Source organism: Tamandua tetradactyla, chromosome 5 (assembly GCF_023851605.1).
Source record: "Tamandua tetradactyla isolate mTamTet1 chromosome 5, mTamTet1.pri, whole genome shotgun sequence".
NCBI lineage: Eukaryota > Metazoa > Chordata > Mammalia > Pilosa > Myrmecophagidae > Tamandua > Tamandua tetradactyla.
In genome coordinates, this window is record NC_135331.1 from 81,830,687 (window position 1) to 81,847,573 (window position 16,887).

Genomic DNA, 16,887 nt, shown 5'->3' on the forward strand with positions numbered 1-16,887 from the left:
ACCTATCGTTTTTCTTATGCAGTTTAAAGGAAAAATGAAATATTTTTTGTACTCATGGTGCCAACAAAAGTGAGAGGGAAAAAAAAAAAAAGAAGGACTGAATATTTCCAGGAAAGTAATTTGTCTACTAGCCTGCTTCCCTCTCCACGTTACCTGGCATTTTAACACTTCAATTCCTGGCCTGTTTTTGCTTAACTAAGTTCTCTTTTAAAATGCGGAAATTTCCCCAGGACTGAGGCTGCTTCCCTCCTGTCCCGGAACTGAATCAGCTGGGGGAACTCAGACCTGTAGGTGGAGAGAGGCTCGCCTGCCCTACCTGACATGGGGTGGGCAGGGGTATGAGCTGCTGGGCCCTCCCCTCCTCCGGCCCCCACTCTCCAGGGAGGAGCAACGTGGAGAACAGAGCGCTTCTAGAAGGGATTCAACCCCGGGCTAGGTTTGTCCAGCCCGGAGGGGGCAGAGAGGCAGGGCTCTGGGAGTCAGCAGACAGAAGGAAGGTGCAAAAACAGAGGTTGGAAGGTCCCAAAGGAACTTCTGCTTATAGTTCTGCCTCAGACCCGGTAGCAGGAGCCTTGGGGTGCCACAAGCAAATGCTGCAGGTTTCTGCTGCCTTCTCTTAGGCAATTACTTGCAGAGGCAGGGCTTGGAGTGGAATCAAGTCCCAAACCAAAAGTGGTGATTTAAAAAAAAAAAAAAATCCTGACTCATATAAACTTCAATTGTCCAGGAATAGAACACTTATTTTATTTGTGTGTGAGGGAGTATAATTTTTCTGGTGTGAGGGAGTATAATTTTTCAATTCGGTATTGAAAGGAAACCAATGATTTCTCAAGTGCAACTCTACCTTATGGGGAAAAATATGCAGCAGGAGGACAAAGCCTTTGAAACCAATTTAATAATAATGATGATGATACAATGGTGATGACAACCATCTCTTATTGAACACTACTATGCAGCAAGCACTGTGCTAGACAATTTACACACACCATTTCTATTTCTCCTAAGAGCTCTACTGGGTAGGCATAATTATTTCCATTTTATGGATAAGGAAACTGAAGCCCAATCTAGGCTAAGATCATACAGCTAGAGTACTACTCCTCAGAGTCAGTCCTAGTGTCTGAGCCCTAAGTCTGTGCTCATTCATATAAAACAAAATGCTGTCCCCATAACTTCAGGGGTCATATTCCATAGATAAGAAGGGGCCCCTCACTGGGTTTCAACCAAGCAGGGCAGCCCTGTCTCTCCCTTGAGAGCTAGATGGCCAACAGCTTCTCCCCAAGACCTTTGCCTAGCACCACACCCCATGCATAGGGCATGCTCTCTGCAGAGGTGACAGCTAATTCCTTTTCCCCATTTTGCATATGATAAAGTAAAGCTTAGACAGGTGGGTTGCCTGGGCAACATCACAAGGAGAATGGCAGGGTCAAGTCTGCAGCCAAGCCCCTCCGAGGCCACTGCCAGGTTCTTTCTTTCCACTCCACCTGCAGGACGCGGTCAGGAAAACCCAGAGCCAGTGGGCAGTGGGTTTGCCCTTGAATTTTGCATGGTATGGTGGAAAGAACCCCTGCTGACATTTGATATTGGCCTTAAAATAACCCTGTTTTTCTGGTCTCCACTGGGAATTTCTATGGGTCTGTTCATCTGTACAATTTCCTCCTGAAGTGGTTTGCAAAGGGCACTGGCAGCTGGGTTCCCCAGAGCCTAGTTTCCCCTAAGGGTATCAAAGCCCTTCCAGGGCTGCACAGAGGAGGCTGCATGGGGAAGAAAGCAAACACAAAATGTCGAAACTTCCTGCCACTCCACCTCCAGGCCCCTCTTTCTTATCAGCAAGGATCTCCAAAGGCTCTGAGAGCTATTAGTTTCAACGGAGCTCAACCTGAAGCACCCCAAGATTACACACAGGGCCCCAGGGTGAGGGGGTGGGGGCGGCCCTTGAGTCAGGAGCTCAGACCTTACCTTGGTAAATGTGAAATTCACAAAGCCGTCTTGGAAATGTAAGAGAAGGCTGGATTTTCGGGAGCCACAGCTCCCAGAGGCTTGGGTCACATTGGGGTTGATATTGAAGTATTTCAAAGGTGAAAAAACCTGAACCAAATAAGATAAGTCATCTTGAGAGGCAGAAAACTCAAGAGCTCAGGGTGGGGATGGTGGAGCTCAGACCAGGAAGTGGACCTGAGTTCAAGGCTCTGGGGTGCTCATTTGGCAGCAGGCGTCTCCCATTGCCAGCTTGTTATGGTCAAAGGATTCTTTTAAAGTGGGTCTTCTACCACAGACGGGAGCTCCTTGACCAACAACTCAGGACAGGAATGCCCCAGATAAGTTGTGTGGAATTTAATTTTTGTTAAATATGTTGAAAGATGCCACAGGAAAGGGTTTACTATTTAATAGACTTTCGTCTCAAATAAAACCTGGATGTGAAAGTTTTATTTGAAATCATAAAACCTGTGCAAAGAAAGAAAGCAGAATGATGATGCCTTTAATAAGTCAAATAATTCAGAACCCCCCCCCCCATTCTTTTTGTTAATCTGGATTTTCCATATTGAGGTCAGAGCTGGCTAGAACCATAGAGGTCATCTTGTCCAAGCCTCTCAGGGCACAGGAGAGCAGCGGAGGCTGGGGGTCACCCCAAGGGGGGCTGTGCGGGGGTCTGCCCCTGCACCCGTGGAACTGGGGGACACGCAGATTTACGCTTCTGATGCGTGCTTTCCTCCCTTTGAACAGTCTCTATCCATTTCTATTTCTATACGTTTTCTCAAACAGGCTGGCCTTGCAATCCAGCTGCGGGGGAAGGCTGGGCAGGTGCAGGTGACAGCTTGGGGGACCGCAGGGCCTGGGATCCCGCTTCCGCGGCGCGCACTTACCGCCTCCTTCTCCTGAGGCACCAGCTGTAGTCCCATCTCCGCCTTGATGCAGGGCCTGCTTCCATTCAGCACCTGGTAAATGCCGGTCTGCGCCGGCTGTGGGGCTGTGCGACTGCTGGCCTCTGCCAGGACGCTGTGTCCTGTGGGGCTCGGCCAGGTGTGTGGGGCTGAGCTGGGGCCTGCCGGGGCCTCGGGAGCTGCGGGGGCCCCTGTGGGGTCGTCCTGGTTGGTGCAGGCTCCTGGCACTGCAGGTTGTGCGGGCGCAGGGTCTGGTGCGTGCTCAGACCTGGGGGTGGCGGCAGCCATTGGAGGGGTGTTGTGTCCAGCTGGTGGGCTGGCTGTGGGAGGCACTGGGTCAGCTGGTGGAGGGGTAGGAGGTTTTGCTGTGGCCGCGACCACCGTGGCTGGAGCAGGCTGAGGAAAGGCCCCGGTTTCTGGAAAAGCTTTGGCACTCACTGGACTGCTACAGTGAAAATGTACTGCAAATAGGAAAGAAAGGGTTAAAACACAGCCAGTTTGCAAGTGCTCTCCCCTCTTTAATGTTAGTCCGTAAAAAAACAAGCATGCATGTTTTCAGATTTGGTGGAAAATTTACAGTGCTACATGAAGTAAAGATCCTCAAGGAGCCACCTGGAAACCACAAAGGTGGCAAAATTTTGGTTGCGCTAACGTGTTTTTAGATGGCTGTGACCATGCCCCAGAAAGCCATCCCCATGGGCCCCTCTGTCTGCATGGGGGCAGTACACAGCAAAGTGACCACGCACAGCTGCATGTCCAAGTATGGATGCCATGACATGAGTCCCCTCCACGCCCACCCACACGTATACGCCTGTAATTGGCATGAGACAGTGTCCTGGGTGGACAGCTGCTGCGACGACCCGATGATGCTGGGGCAATGTGGGTGACAGTGGTCAGGATTCATGCAGTTTATTCTTCTCATGGAAACTGGCATTCTCAAGTTTGAAGGGTCTGAAACTCACCTGGTCCAGCCCCTAATCTGATGCACATGCAGCTGAATCTAAACGTAACTGATACAAACTTAAATCCCCTCATTTTGTGGGGAGGAGTTTGAGATCAGGGAACTAAAGGGCCTGGAAACAGATGACTCAGTAATTTGCCCAGAAGTTCGTCTCTCCTGCCGAACGCCCTTTGGTCACCCCAGTTCAGTGGGTGTTCCAGGCAGCGGTGGGTGGCTGGGGGCCGTGCAGTTCCTTCACCTATGAAGTGGGGGTACGAGGTGGCCCCTGCTGCAGGAGGCTGAGGCTCGGTGAGTTTGTGTGGGTGGGACAGCCGACGTATAGAGCACTGCTTAGGTGCCAAGAGCATGCACTACAGTATGACATTCTCTCCGTCACCCCAGTTCTGTGACACATGCACCCTATTCCCCTCTCGGCCCATGTCCTCGTGAGCAAAGTGCAGAAAGTAACAGTGTGACAGCACCTGGCAGGTCACCGTGGGGGTTAAAGTGCCCAGAGCAGAAGGGGCACCCAGCACATGCCCTGAGGTGCTGGCCATTGAGGTGACCACCTGCGGCCCGTGAGGGGGGGTACCTGAGAGGAAAGCCTGGGGAGTGGGGCTGACAGAACCCGGCATGAGCCCCGCAGTGACTGCCTGACCCTGCCAGCCCGTTTTGTCTTTGCAGCACCCAGGCGAGAATATTACTTTCCCCCTTTTGCAGTGAGCGCCTGAGGGGTCAGCTGATGTGAATAAGGTCCCCTGCTGCTAGGGGTTGGAGGGTTTGAACCCACTAGTGTGCGACCCCCAAAGGGCCTGGGTGTGGGTCACCTCTCTGGAGGGGGGGGCTCCGTGATTTCGCAGCTCCGGGGGAGGAAGCAGCGTGGCTGTGCTTGTCCCTTGCGCTCCGGCGTTCTGGCACCAGACTCCTTCCTGTGTCTCCTTGTCCAGCTGTCACTCACACACACAAGTCCCTGTGGGGTCCTGAGACTGAGCGTTCTTCTGCTTTTTATCAGGTTTCTCTGCTCAGTGTGATGATAACTCCTGCCCCCTCCACTAGAAGTGAGTGAAACTATAATTCTGAACTGGGGGGCGGGAGGGCCATAGAAGAATCCCAGCCGCCTTATCCTTCACCCAACTTTCAGGACAGCTCACACCACAACCCGTGGGGACGCCCCAGTCTGAGCCGGGAGCAGAGGAGTTTGGACAGAGCCAGCTCCCGCTGCTGATCGTTCAGTGGCATTGGAAGGAATTGTGAGCAAACCCACGGTCTTGGGAACAGGAACCAAATGCACTCGACGGGATCCAGGCCGTGGGCGAAAGTGGGGACGTGGAGTCACCAGCGGCCGCCTGGGCAGCAGCCGGGCCTGAAACGCACGGGACCTGGGTTTGTCTCCGCCCTGCCCCACATCTTTCCCAAAAGGTGCAAAGTGTCACTCTACACCTTGCGCGTCCTCACCGTTCCCTTTTTAAATACGCACAGCACTTCCAGTTGAGAAAAACAGAAAAGCAAAGCAGGAGGAGGTTTTCTCAGACCACATAATAGTCCTGTTCCTAAGCCGCGGCGTGGCTCCGTTCCTGGACTCCAGGTGGTCTTCACAGGTCCCGGGTAAGGTGCCCCTCACCCGGCCGAGACCCAGGGCACCTACTGCCTTCCGGGCTTGGCACCTACTTAGCCCGACTCCCCGAGTGCAGACGCGGCCGTGAGCGCCCTTGAGGGAGACCCAGGTGCTGGCACCTGTGCAGGTGACCCGGCCTCACCCCGGTGCCCCGAGGCCGCAGCCGCCCCCAGCCTGAGCGTCACCCTCGCGGGGCACCAGGCTCGGTCCCATCTCAGAGGCGCGCGGGGCAGACCCAGGCGTGAGCGTCACTCACCGGCCAGGCACGCGGAGAGCAGCGCGGCCGCGGAGAGCTGCGGGGCCATGGCGAGGGCGCGGCGGCGGAGCTGGGACCGACCCCAGCCGAGAGGGAGGAGGGACTCGCAGTGCTTGGGCACGCACACCTGGAACCAGAACCCGCGGCACCCGCGTTATGAGGCACGGCTGGGCCGCTCGGAGGCCTGCAGAGAGGGGCGGGAACCCATAAGTGCCCCTCGAGGGCAGCAGGTCCTAGCCAGGGCGGCGGGGCGGTGGTTGAAGTGGGGAGGCGGAGGGGAGGGGGTGGTTATCTCCTTCAGGCTTCAGACGGATGTGCGTGGGGGTACCCGCTGTTCTCCTCTAACCTGTCTCTTCTCTTTCCTGGACTCCTGGGCATTTCTGTGAACCCACAGGCCTTCCTCCGTCCACAGAAGCCCAGCTCCTGGAAGGTGAAACTCGGTGGCTGCAGCACTTTCGTTGTGTGTATATTCACCAAGGCTCATGCCTCCCCTTGGGGCTTTGGTCTCCGGAGGGCACATGGGGGCAGGGAGATCTGCATTTGGGAGCTGCGACTGTGGGTGACCTCTCCCAGCCTTGGCTTCTGCTGTATGATGGGGGTGATAATGCTCACCCCGAGGTGGTTTTACAAGCAACAATTCCTGGAACATTGAGAAACCCAATAGTTTTGTAATAAGCAAATATTTTGTTTTCCTCTTATCATATGACATAAGTTGTGTTGTTCATGTTATAGTATTTAAGTCACAGGATATGAAGTTTAAGACTGAATGTCATCTAAGAACTTGCACCCAATTTTGGAGAGAGGTAGTGCATTTCCAGGTGTATGCAGGAGAGTTGAGTATTGTCAGGTGGAACATATGTCTGTTATTGTGTTCTATTTGGAAATTAAGTGTTTTAAGATGATGTGTACAGCTGACAAATTGACAGGGGTAGACTGTGATGGTTGGGTTCTGGGATCAACTTGGCCAAATGGTGATACCCATTTGGTGGTCAGGCAAGCACTGGCCTGACGTGCTGTGAGGATATTTCGTGGCTGGTTGATAAACCAGAAGGCTGGAGTATTAAGTCATCAGTCAGTTGATTGCATCTGTGGTTAATTATATCTACAACCAACTAAGGTGTGTCCACCGCAATGAGACAATCCCAGTCAGTTGAAGGCTTTTAAGAAAGAAGAAAGACTCTTTCCCTGCTCCTCCAGCCAGCGAGCCTCTCCTGTGGAGTTCATCCAGACCCTTCCCCGGAGCCTCCAGCTTTCCAGCCTGCCCTGCGGATTCTGGACTCTTCCATTCCCATGGTTGTGTGAGATACCTTTATAAATCTCATATTTATAAATCTCTCTTGTTGGTTCTGTTTCTCTGGAGAATCCTGATTAATACAGGTACCTTAGTTTTTTTCAATTTAAAAACTTACATACCATTAAATTCACCCGTTGTGGCATACAGTTGTGAGTTTAGACAAATGCACAGTCGTCTATGCACCGATACAATGAAGATACCCATGCTGCACCTGTGTTGTAACCCTTCCCCCACTAATAGCCTGTAGCAACCACTTACTCTGATCTCTATCCCTATTGCTTTGCCATTTCCAGAATGTCATAGAAATGTTTTTTGCATGAACAAAAGTGAACAAGGGTATTTATTTTCTTGGGTAAAAACCTAGGAGTGGGATTGCTGGTTCACAGCGTATGTGTTTAAGTTTATGAGATGTCACCTGCTTTAATCACACAATTTAACCACCTAAGCGCTGGGCTTGTAGATCTCAAGCAGTTTGTGTTCACACTTTGTTACCTGCAAAGGATTCAGTACCGCAGGGGCAGTAAATGTAATGCACCAAAAGGGGCTGGGGTCCCAGGCTCAGGCTTCTTGCCATCCGCCTGGTGTGGAACCCCTGTGAGCACATGTGCCAGCACCTAGGGCCAGGGGGCCCGTGAGGAGGCCTCGTCCACTCTCATGCCAGCCTGAAGTGTGAAGACCCCACCCCCTTAACAGGGTCCTCTGAAATGGGGCCATACAATAAATCAGTTATTATTATTAAACCATGCTGGCAGCTATATTAATAATTGCTGCTTTTTCTCTTTTTTTCCTCCTGATCAGTTTGGCCAGAGTTTCATCAATTTTAACACATTCTCAAATAAAATTTTGTTTTGAGTTTCTCTATTGTTTTTCCATTTTCTTTTTCATGGATTTACACACAAACTTTAAAAATATTCTTTCTTCTACGTACTTGTGTTTCATTTTGTGATGGTTGATTTGATGTGTCAGCTTGGCAAGGTTGTGGTTCTGGTTACTTGGTCAAATACCAGTCTCGCTGGCTAGTAGGAGGTATTCCGTAGATGGATGAACGTCTGCCCCAGATGACCTTAAGTGACGATCTCCCTCCCTAACGTGGGTAGGTCTCCTCTGGTCAGCTGGAGGTCTTAGCAAGGGATCAGAAGAACGTCTGCCTCGAGCGTTCAACATCAATTTGGAAGCTCTGAATTTGAACTCATGACTTGGTACCATCTTCGCCGCCATTCCCAGCTGGCAGCCAGTGCTTCACACTCTGCACCTGCTCCCACATCCCATGAGCCAGTTCCTCATAATGAACATGCGAACCAGCAAACACACAGTAGGAGACCACCGTAGGCGCCTCCACCTATGATGGGCTTAATTTTAACCTGCCGTGCTGCTGTGTGAGCCCGTTTTACATGGGATTTCTTGCACGTGACGTTTTTAGTTAAGGTCTGTAAGACGGCCAAGAAACCCACATCTTGCTGGCCAACAAGGGTGCTGCTGACCCCAAAGGAAGCAGAGCTTCTAGCCTCCAGCATCACGAGGAAATAAATTCCCGTCGAGCCAACCACTTGTATTTCACATACGTGTGTATATATACACGTACATGTATATGAGGTTTATTACATGGGATTTAAGTATGTATATATCCTGTTGTTTCTATTCCTCTGGAGAACCAGGGCTGATACACATTTGTCCCTCTTCTACTCATTTGTAAAGATGGAAGTTGCGGTTATTGGTTTGAGACTTTTTTCTTCTCTAATAAATGTGTTTATAGCTATCAATTCCCCTCTAATTATTACTTAGTTATATCAGACAAATTTTGATTTATTTTCATTGTCACTTGGCTAATAATACTTTCTAATTTTCCTTTGAATATCTCCTGAACCAATGGATTATTTTAAAAAATTATTTAATTTCCAAATACTTGGGATTTTTCCATATTATCTTTCTTTTATTTGTTTCTAATTTACTTCTTTTATGGTTGGAGAACATGATTATGGGACTTAGATTCTTGTAAATTTATTGAAACATGTTCTAGGATCCAAAATATGGTCATCTTATTCGATGTTCTGTGTACTTAAAAAGAATGTGTATTTTCTTTAGTCATTGAACTCAGTGTTTATAAATGTAAATTAAGTCAGTTTATAGTGTTTGTTCCAGGCTTCTATTTGTATATGTTTACTGATTTTCTATCTACTTGTTTTATCAACTTTGTAAGAGAGGGGTGGAAATATCTGATTATATGATGGATTTGCTTATTTCTCTTTACAATTCTCTTTCTGATTTGTGTAATTTGTGTATTCTGAAGCTCTTATTAGAAGCATAAAGATTTAGGATTGGAATGTTCTCTCAATGAATTGACTCCTTTTTCAGTTTGAAATGACCTTCTGTATTTTTTGTGGTATTTCTTTGCTTGGAGATCTATTTTGTTTTATATTAACAAAGCAACTCCTGCTTCCTTTTGATAAGTGTTTGCATGGTATTTCTTTTTCTCTCCTTTTAATCTGTTTGTGTCTTTATACTCAAAGTGGATTTTTGTAGGCCACAACAGTCTTGTTGTTGTGCTGCTTTTTATATCCCAGTTGACAACTGCTTCTTTTTAATTGGGGTGTTTGACCATGTGATTATTAATATGGTGACTTTTAACTTGGGGTTGAATTGTGTCCCCCATAAGATACATTGAAATGGAACCCTGATACCTGTGAATATAATATGACCTTATTTGGAAATTGGGTCTTTGCAGATGTCATCAAGGTAAAGGAATACTGGGTTAGGGGTGGCCCTAAATCCAATGACTGGATTCCTTTAAGGAGTCTGAAGACACGTGAGGCTGGGGGTGAAAGGCAAGCAAGGATAGAGGCGGGGAGTGCAGTGCTGCGGCCACAAGCCAAGGAAAACCAAGGAGTGATGGGAAGAGGCCGGGAAAGACGCTGCCCCACGGCCTTCATAAGGGAGAGGCTGGGAAAGAGCTTCCCACGGCCTTGAGAGGGGAGAGGCTGCTGCCAGCTGGACCTCAGGCTTCCAAGGTGAGGAGCACAGTTACGCTTCCAGCTACCCAGTCCGGGCTCAGCTGATCCACAGAACTAGGAAACTTGCCATCTGTTCCTGGTTTCATTGTTCCCCTCTTTGCCAACTCTTGGTTTAGTAGTGTTTTAAAATTCAATCTTATTTTGTTTGTTGGCTTATTAGTTATGCCTGTCATGCTCTTTCAGCATTTGCATTAGAGTAGTGCTCATTTTTAAGGAGTCGCAGTGGTTCTTCAAATGGTGTCCACCAGTTTACATATGGCACAGGAACCGTGAGTTTCAGTTTCTTCCCTTCTGCCTCTGTATTGTCATGCTTGAATTCTGCATATGCTATAAAATTCACAACACATTGTTATTATTTTTTGCTTTTAAACAGTCACTTTTTTCAAAATTTAAAATATTTATTTTTAATATACAAAAGTTTAACAATGTAATTTGTTCTGAAAACATTAAATAGTCATAAAGAAGGTTACTATATGGACAAGGCTGCCTTCCGTGGACTCGTCAGGATGGTGTGAACACCAGGATTTTCTCTTTCTTTAGTTTATAAAAAATTTCTTGATCTGTAATGAGAGCATCAGGTTGGGATTGTTCTTTTCTCTAAAAAGGAAGAAAAATGGCAGTATCTTTGTGGAGTCTGTTCAAAAACTAATCTACTGCCAATGTTATTCCCCAACAGGAAAATACTTTGTTTCCAGGGCTCATTGCTGCATTGCTGCCTTCGGATACTTACTGGTGTCAGGTTTTCACCATTATCTGTTACAGTCTCTCGCAGGAGATCCAGACCTCTGCGAATCCAGGGAAGCCATTTCTCGCATTATACTGTCAATTGTACCATTTCTCACATTATACTATCAATTGTACTAACTGTTCGGTCAGTCTCGCTTTTATTTCCAAGTTTCACAAGGTCTCCCAAAATATCATTGATAAAAGCATCGGTACCAAGTTTGTTTAGCACGAACTGTACTTGCTCTTCCTCTTTGGAATAACCTAACAAGTGCAATCTCCAGTTTTGTTTGGTATCTGGCACCACACCAGGAAGTTTCTCCACTTCCTTGGGTGTAGTCTGGGACTCTTCAGTTTCAAAGTCTTGCAAAACCTCAGTGCTTTTGAGTATGTGAGGCTCTCAATGGTGGGGTCTACACAGTTGCCGGTGAGTCCTGGCTAATAAGCGTGGCTCCTCTGAGAGGCTACTCAGCTGCTCCAACTCATCAGAATTTGTACTTTCTCCAGAGTCAGCAGAGTGCATTCTCTTCAGACGTCTCCTGTTCTGCATCTGCTCTGGCCCAGTTGACTTGATCCATCGTGGGTTTTCCTATCATTGACCAAGATTCGGCTGCACTTGAACGTGGATCAGGCTGTCCCCCTGGAGGGGCTGAGGCGTTGGCCAGGATGGCCGTCAGGCCCGTGAGGCTGTTACATGTACCTGACTCCACTTTGCTGCTTTTCCTGTGTTCCTGGACACAAAGCACCTCATGTTTCCGCAGCTCCTTCTCGGCGGCCATCACTACCTACCCTGGATGCCGGGCAGCCCCAGACCACCTCCCGCCTCTGCCTGGCCGCCCCGCCATAGAGCTCCAATTAAATACTAGGGAAAAATATTTCATCTTACCTCTTTGATGTCATTTCTTAATGTAGATTCAGAACTACATGGAGTTTTATTTTTCTCCTGCCTGGAGATATTTTTATATTATTCTTTTTCTTTCTGAAAACATTTCTTATACAGTAGGTCTCCTGGTGATGAATTCTTGCAGCTTTTGTATGTCTGAAAAAGTCTTTATTTTGCCTTCATTTTTGAAAAATATTTTCACTGGGTTTATAATTCTGGCTCAACAATTTTTTTCTTTCAGACCTTTAAAGAGGTGGCTGCACTGGCTTCTTGTTTTTGATGAGAAGTTCTTGTTTCTCTGTGCTCTGGATTTTTTCCTCTGGCTGCTCTATCATTTTCTCTTTATCACTGTTAAGAAACTCGGTTGTGATAGGTGCTTTGATGTAGTTTTATTCATACTTGTGCTTGGGGTTTGTTCATCCTCTTGGATCTGCTGGTTTATAGTAGTCATCAAATTTGGAAAATTCTCAACCATTATTGAAAATTTTTTTTTCTGTATCCCCCTTATTCCCTGAAGATCCCAACAACACATATATTAATATGCTTGAAATTGTGCTGCTGCTCACTAATGCCCCACCAGTTATGTTAGTTTTTCTTCTGTTTCATTTTAAATAATCTCCATTGCTGTCTTCAAGTTGAATGATCTTTTTTTTCCAGTGCTGTCTTATCTGCTGTTAATCCCATGCAATGTATTTTCATCTCAAACATTGAAGTTTCCATTCCTATATCAGAAGTCTGATTTAGATGCTTTAAAAATATCTTCCATGTCTCTACTAAATATGTTCGAACCTTACTCTAGCTTACTGAATATTTGGAAAATAGTCATAGTAACTGTTTTAATGCTCTTGTCTACTTTTATCACCTGTGTCCAGGTCTGTTTGATTTGATTAATTTTTTATTCTAATTATATGTAGTATTTTTCTGCTTACGTACCTGCCTAGTCATTTAAAAAAAAACATTATTTTGAAATAATTTCAAACTGACAGGAAAGTTGCAAAAATGATGCAAACTCCATATAAAGAATTTCAGTATACCCTGTGCTGGTTTGAATCTGCTGGGTACGAAGCCTCTAGTCTTTCCATCCATTCTGGGGGCAGACCTACCGTGGTGGGACCCTTTTGTAAGGCTGTTTCCATGGAGATGTGACCTGCACAATTCAAGGGTGTCTGAATCCTTTCCCGGAGTCCTTTGTGAGAGGATAAAGAACAATACAGCCCAGAGAGCTCAGCGTGAGAGAGCGCCCAGAGACACTTGGAGACAGGCATTGAAACCAGAGGCAGAGGGGCCGGCAGACGGCACTGTGCTCTGTCCCATGGGACAGAGGAGACCCGAGGCTGGCAGCCTTTCCGCAGAGAAGTTGCGTTCCTCTTACTACCTCAATGTAGATATTTTCATGGACTTAGAACTTTAAATTTGTAACCTATTAAATCTCCACTGAAAAAGTCAGCCCATTTCTGGTATTTTGCATTCAGGCAGCTTTGGCAAAGTGAAACTTATCCCTATTGCCTCCTAATACCCAGATCCATCGATTTTATCGTTTCACAACCTTTGCCATATCATTCTTCCTATCATCTATGTATGTATGTATCTTTCTATCCATCCACCAATCATCTATCACCATTTTTTATCATTTGACAGCAAATTGCACACATCATACTCTCTGACCACATAATACTTGCATGTACATTTTCTAAGCACTAGGGTATTTGCTTATATAATCACCTTAATGCAGTAACCTAAATGTTACAAAAAATGTAACATTTGCATAAAGATTAGTCTATATTATAATTTTTCTTATGTCCCAATATGTTCCTTTAAGCATTTTCTCCTCCATTCTTAGATCCCATCCAGTATCAGGCATTGCATTTAGTTGTCACTATCTCTTAATTTTTTTTTTAAATTGCAGAAACATATATACAGCATAGATCTTCCCGTCCCCACCCCTGCCAAGAACCCCCTTCAGTGGGATCAATCACATCCACAGCGTTGTGGCACCTTCGCCACTATCCATTATGAGAACTTTCACTTCACCCCAAACAGAAGCCCTGCACTTATTTTGCATGAAGTCCCCATTGTCCCTGCCCCCCACCCCTGCTAACCCGTATTCTACTTTCTGTAAGAGTTGGCATACTCTCTGATATTTTCTTTGCTGTTATCATAGGGCTGAAATTTTTATTTTTTTAAATACCAAAAAACACCAAACAATCGCAAACATTCGTAATTTTTGATCACTCCATTCTACATATATAATCAGTAATTCACAGTATCATCACATAGTTGCATATTCATCATCATCATTTCTTGGAACATTTGCATCTATTCAGAAAAATAACAAGGAAACAGAAAAAAATTCATACATACTATACCCCCCACCCCTCCCCCTCACCGATCACCAGCATTTCACTCTAAATTTATTTTAACATTTGTTCCCTCTATTATTCATCTTTATTCCACATGTTTTACTTGTCTGTTGATAAGGTAGATAAAAAGAGCATCAGACACAAGGTTTTCACATTGTGAAAGCTAAATCATCATACAATCATTTTCAAGAAACATGGCTACTGGAACATAGCTCCACATTTTCAGGCAGTTATAGGGCTGAAATTTAACATCCCAAATCTATAACCATTTTATTTGCTTTGATACCAACTTCACTCTAGTAGTAAATAGAAACTATGTTCCTAAACCCCTCTGTCCCTCACCTTTAGGTAATTCTTGTCACAAATTACATATGTATATATTATGAGTCCCAAACCATTGATTTATCATCACATTTTATGCATTTGCCTTTTAGATCCTGTAAGAAGTAAAAAGTGGAGTTTCACAAATCAAAATATAATTGTACTGGCATTTATATTTATCCATGCTATTACTCTTACTACAGATCTTGATTTCTTCACGTGGTTTCAATCAATAGTCTAATGTCTTTTCCTTTCAACTTGCAGATCTCTTTAGAGCTCATGTAGGGCCAGTCTAGTGGGACAAAGTCTCTCAGTTTCAGTTCATCTGGGAATGTCTTAATCTCACCTTCATTTTTCTTTCTTTTTTTTTGCATGGGCAGGCACTGGGAATCAAACCCAGGTCTCCAGCATGGCAGGCAAGAATTCTGCCATGGAGCCAACATCACACAGCCTTCGCCTTCATTTTTGAAAGACAGTTTTGCCAGATATGGAATTCTTGGTTGGCAGGGATTTTTTTCCCCCCACACTTTAAAATATGTCTTCCTATTGCCTTCTTGCTTCCATGGTTTTGATGAGAAATTGGCACTTACTCTTATTGTGGATTCCTTATACGTGGCACACATTGTTTCTGTCTTGCAGCTTTCAGGATTCTCTCTTTCTCTTACCAGTCTACGGTTGACTGTAACATGGTACGGTGTGGCTCTAATTGGTCTTATCCTGTTTGGAATGTGTTGAGCATCTTGGATGTGTATAGTTATGTCTCATTAATCTAGGAAGTGTTCAGCCATTATTTCTCTGGTTATTTTCTCTGCCCATTTCTTTCTTTCTTCTCCTGGGATTGCCGCATGTGTATATTGGTGAGCTTTAGAGTGTCCCATGGTTTCTTGGGCTTTATTCACTTTCCTTCATTCTCTCTCCCTTCTGCCATGCCTAGTAATTTTTTTTTTATCACATGTGCTTTTATTTTGATACTAAACCAAAGCATAACACAGCACCAGCACCCTCACCACTGTCAGTTCTTTAGGCTCCATTTCCTGCATGTGGAATTTACTTGGAGTCATTGGAATAGGCACTGGTGAAGGACAGTGCTGTCTTCACTGCTTTGGTTCAGCTCTAGCCAAGTCTGATCCGGCCACAGCACCTATGGCCACTTGCTGGAGACGCTCCTGCAGGACAGGTGGGCGACCTGCTGCACTTGGCTGCTCCCCACACCTGCTGAGTCTCCCAGATCAGTCAGGTGGGGCGTTAAGCTTTCTGTGAGCTTTCCAGGTAAGTGGTAGAAATTCTTCCTAGCGACTGCACTATGGAAAGCAGTAAAAACTTATCCAGTGTCAGCGCACCACCTTTATCACAGTCTGAGAGAGTCTCCAAATATGAGAAGGTTCCAGAATAGGAAGTTTTGATTTTGTAAAAAACAAAACAAAAAAACCCTTTAGCTGCAGATCCTGGAAGAACTCTATTTAGATCAGGCTGAACGGTTTTATACCGATTTACATAATCATCCTTGTTCATCTGTTGTCTTCCGGGGTTCATGACAGCTGCTGAACTGCCCGTGAGCTTGCCGGGTGGTTGCAGCTGAGTCACAGCTGGGACCGTTGGCCGCCCTGGGCAACCACAGGTTGGCGGCTACCGGTACTGGCGGGCGGGGCTCTGCACAGCCCGCCCAGGGTTCCTGGGTGGAGGTGGGGCGCGCCCGGCCGCCGCTGGCCTGCAGGAGCACCCACTGTGAGTGCCTGCCCCGGGGGCCGACGCTGTGCGTCCTCCCGCGCGCCAAGCCGGCGGCGCAGGGGCGAGGGGTGGCTTTAGGCCCCTGTCCACCTGTCCCCGGAAGCGGAGGCGGCATTGCACCACGACGTGACCCGGCTGATCAGAATCTGCAGCACCGGAGGTGCGAGGAGACTCGCTTCCCTCCTGGAAGTCACACACCTTGGCGGAGGAAAGGGCTTTGACTTTATAGTCTCCACTCTTACAGGAGTCCAGCCTGGGCGCTAAAGAGCAGACTTCTTGCAAAATAATCACGTCTTGTTGCAGCGCCCTCGCAACACCGCGTTGCGGGGCGGCCACGCAGCGGGAAGAGCCCACGCGCCCTCTCGGGGCCGCCTCGGGGCTCGCGGGGCCGCGGCAGGAGAGATCCCAAGGCACCCGCCCCCTGCGGTGCTCAGTGTCATGCCTTCCGTGTCCGGGCCCGGCCCTGAGGGCTTCGCGCGACAGGAGGCGGTGGCGGGATGCGCGCGGAGGGTTCTGGGCAGGGCGGGGAGAGGGCCGTGGCCAGAGATGGGCGCGTGGCTTGGGGGGTGGGGGGGGGCGCGTAGGCTGTTTCTCCGCAGCGCCCCAGCGGCTTCCCCTTACCGCCCCCTCACGAGGCGCGGGCTCGAGTCTAAAGTCCCGGGGTCGCGCCCCTCCGCCGCTCAGCAGCCCCGCCTCGGACACCCCCCCAGCCCCACCTAGAAATTCTTGATCGGATGCCAGACACTGTGAAGTTTACCTTGCTGGGCTGTGTATGTTTTTGTATTCCTGTAAGTATTCTGTAGCTTTGTTCTAGTAGGGTATGATTAAGTTACTTAGAAACAAGTTTTTTTTTAATTATTATTTTTTTTTATACACTTTG

The 16,887-nt window shown here is 47.2% G+C and overlaps 1 protein-coding gene across 3 annotated transcripts in view; it reads right to left on the reverse strand.

The window, feature by feature from the left end:
- LAMP3 (lysosomal associated membrane protein 3) overlaps positions 1 to 5,856 on the reverse strand; it is a 44,397-nt gene extending 38,541 nt beyond the window's left edge. For all 3 annotated transcript variants that reach the window (XM_077161161.1, XM_077161163.1, XM_077161162.1), the window contains exons 1-3: positions 5,691 to 5,856; positions 2,862 to 3,340; positions 1,957 to 2,085 (exon numbers count right to left, since the gene is read on the reverse strand). In XM_077161161.1, coding sequence (XP_077017276.1) covers positions 1,957 to 2,085; positions 2,862 to 3,340; positions 5,691 to 5,739 — 657 coding nt within the window. In that variant the 5' untranslated portion in view covers positions 5,740 to 5,856. The remainder of the gene's footprint in view (positions 1 to 1,956; positions 2,086 to 2,861; positions 3,341 to 5,690) is intronic.
- Positions 5,857 to 16,887: the final 11,031 nt, after the last annotated feature.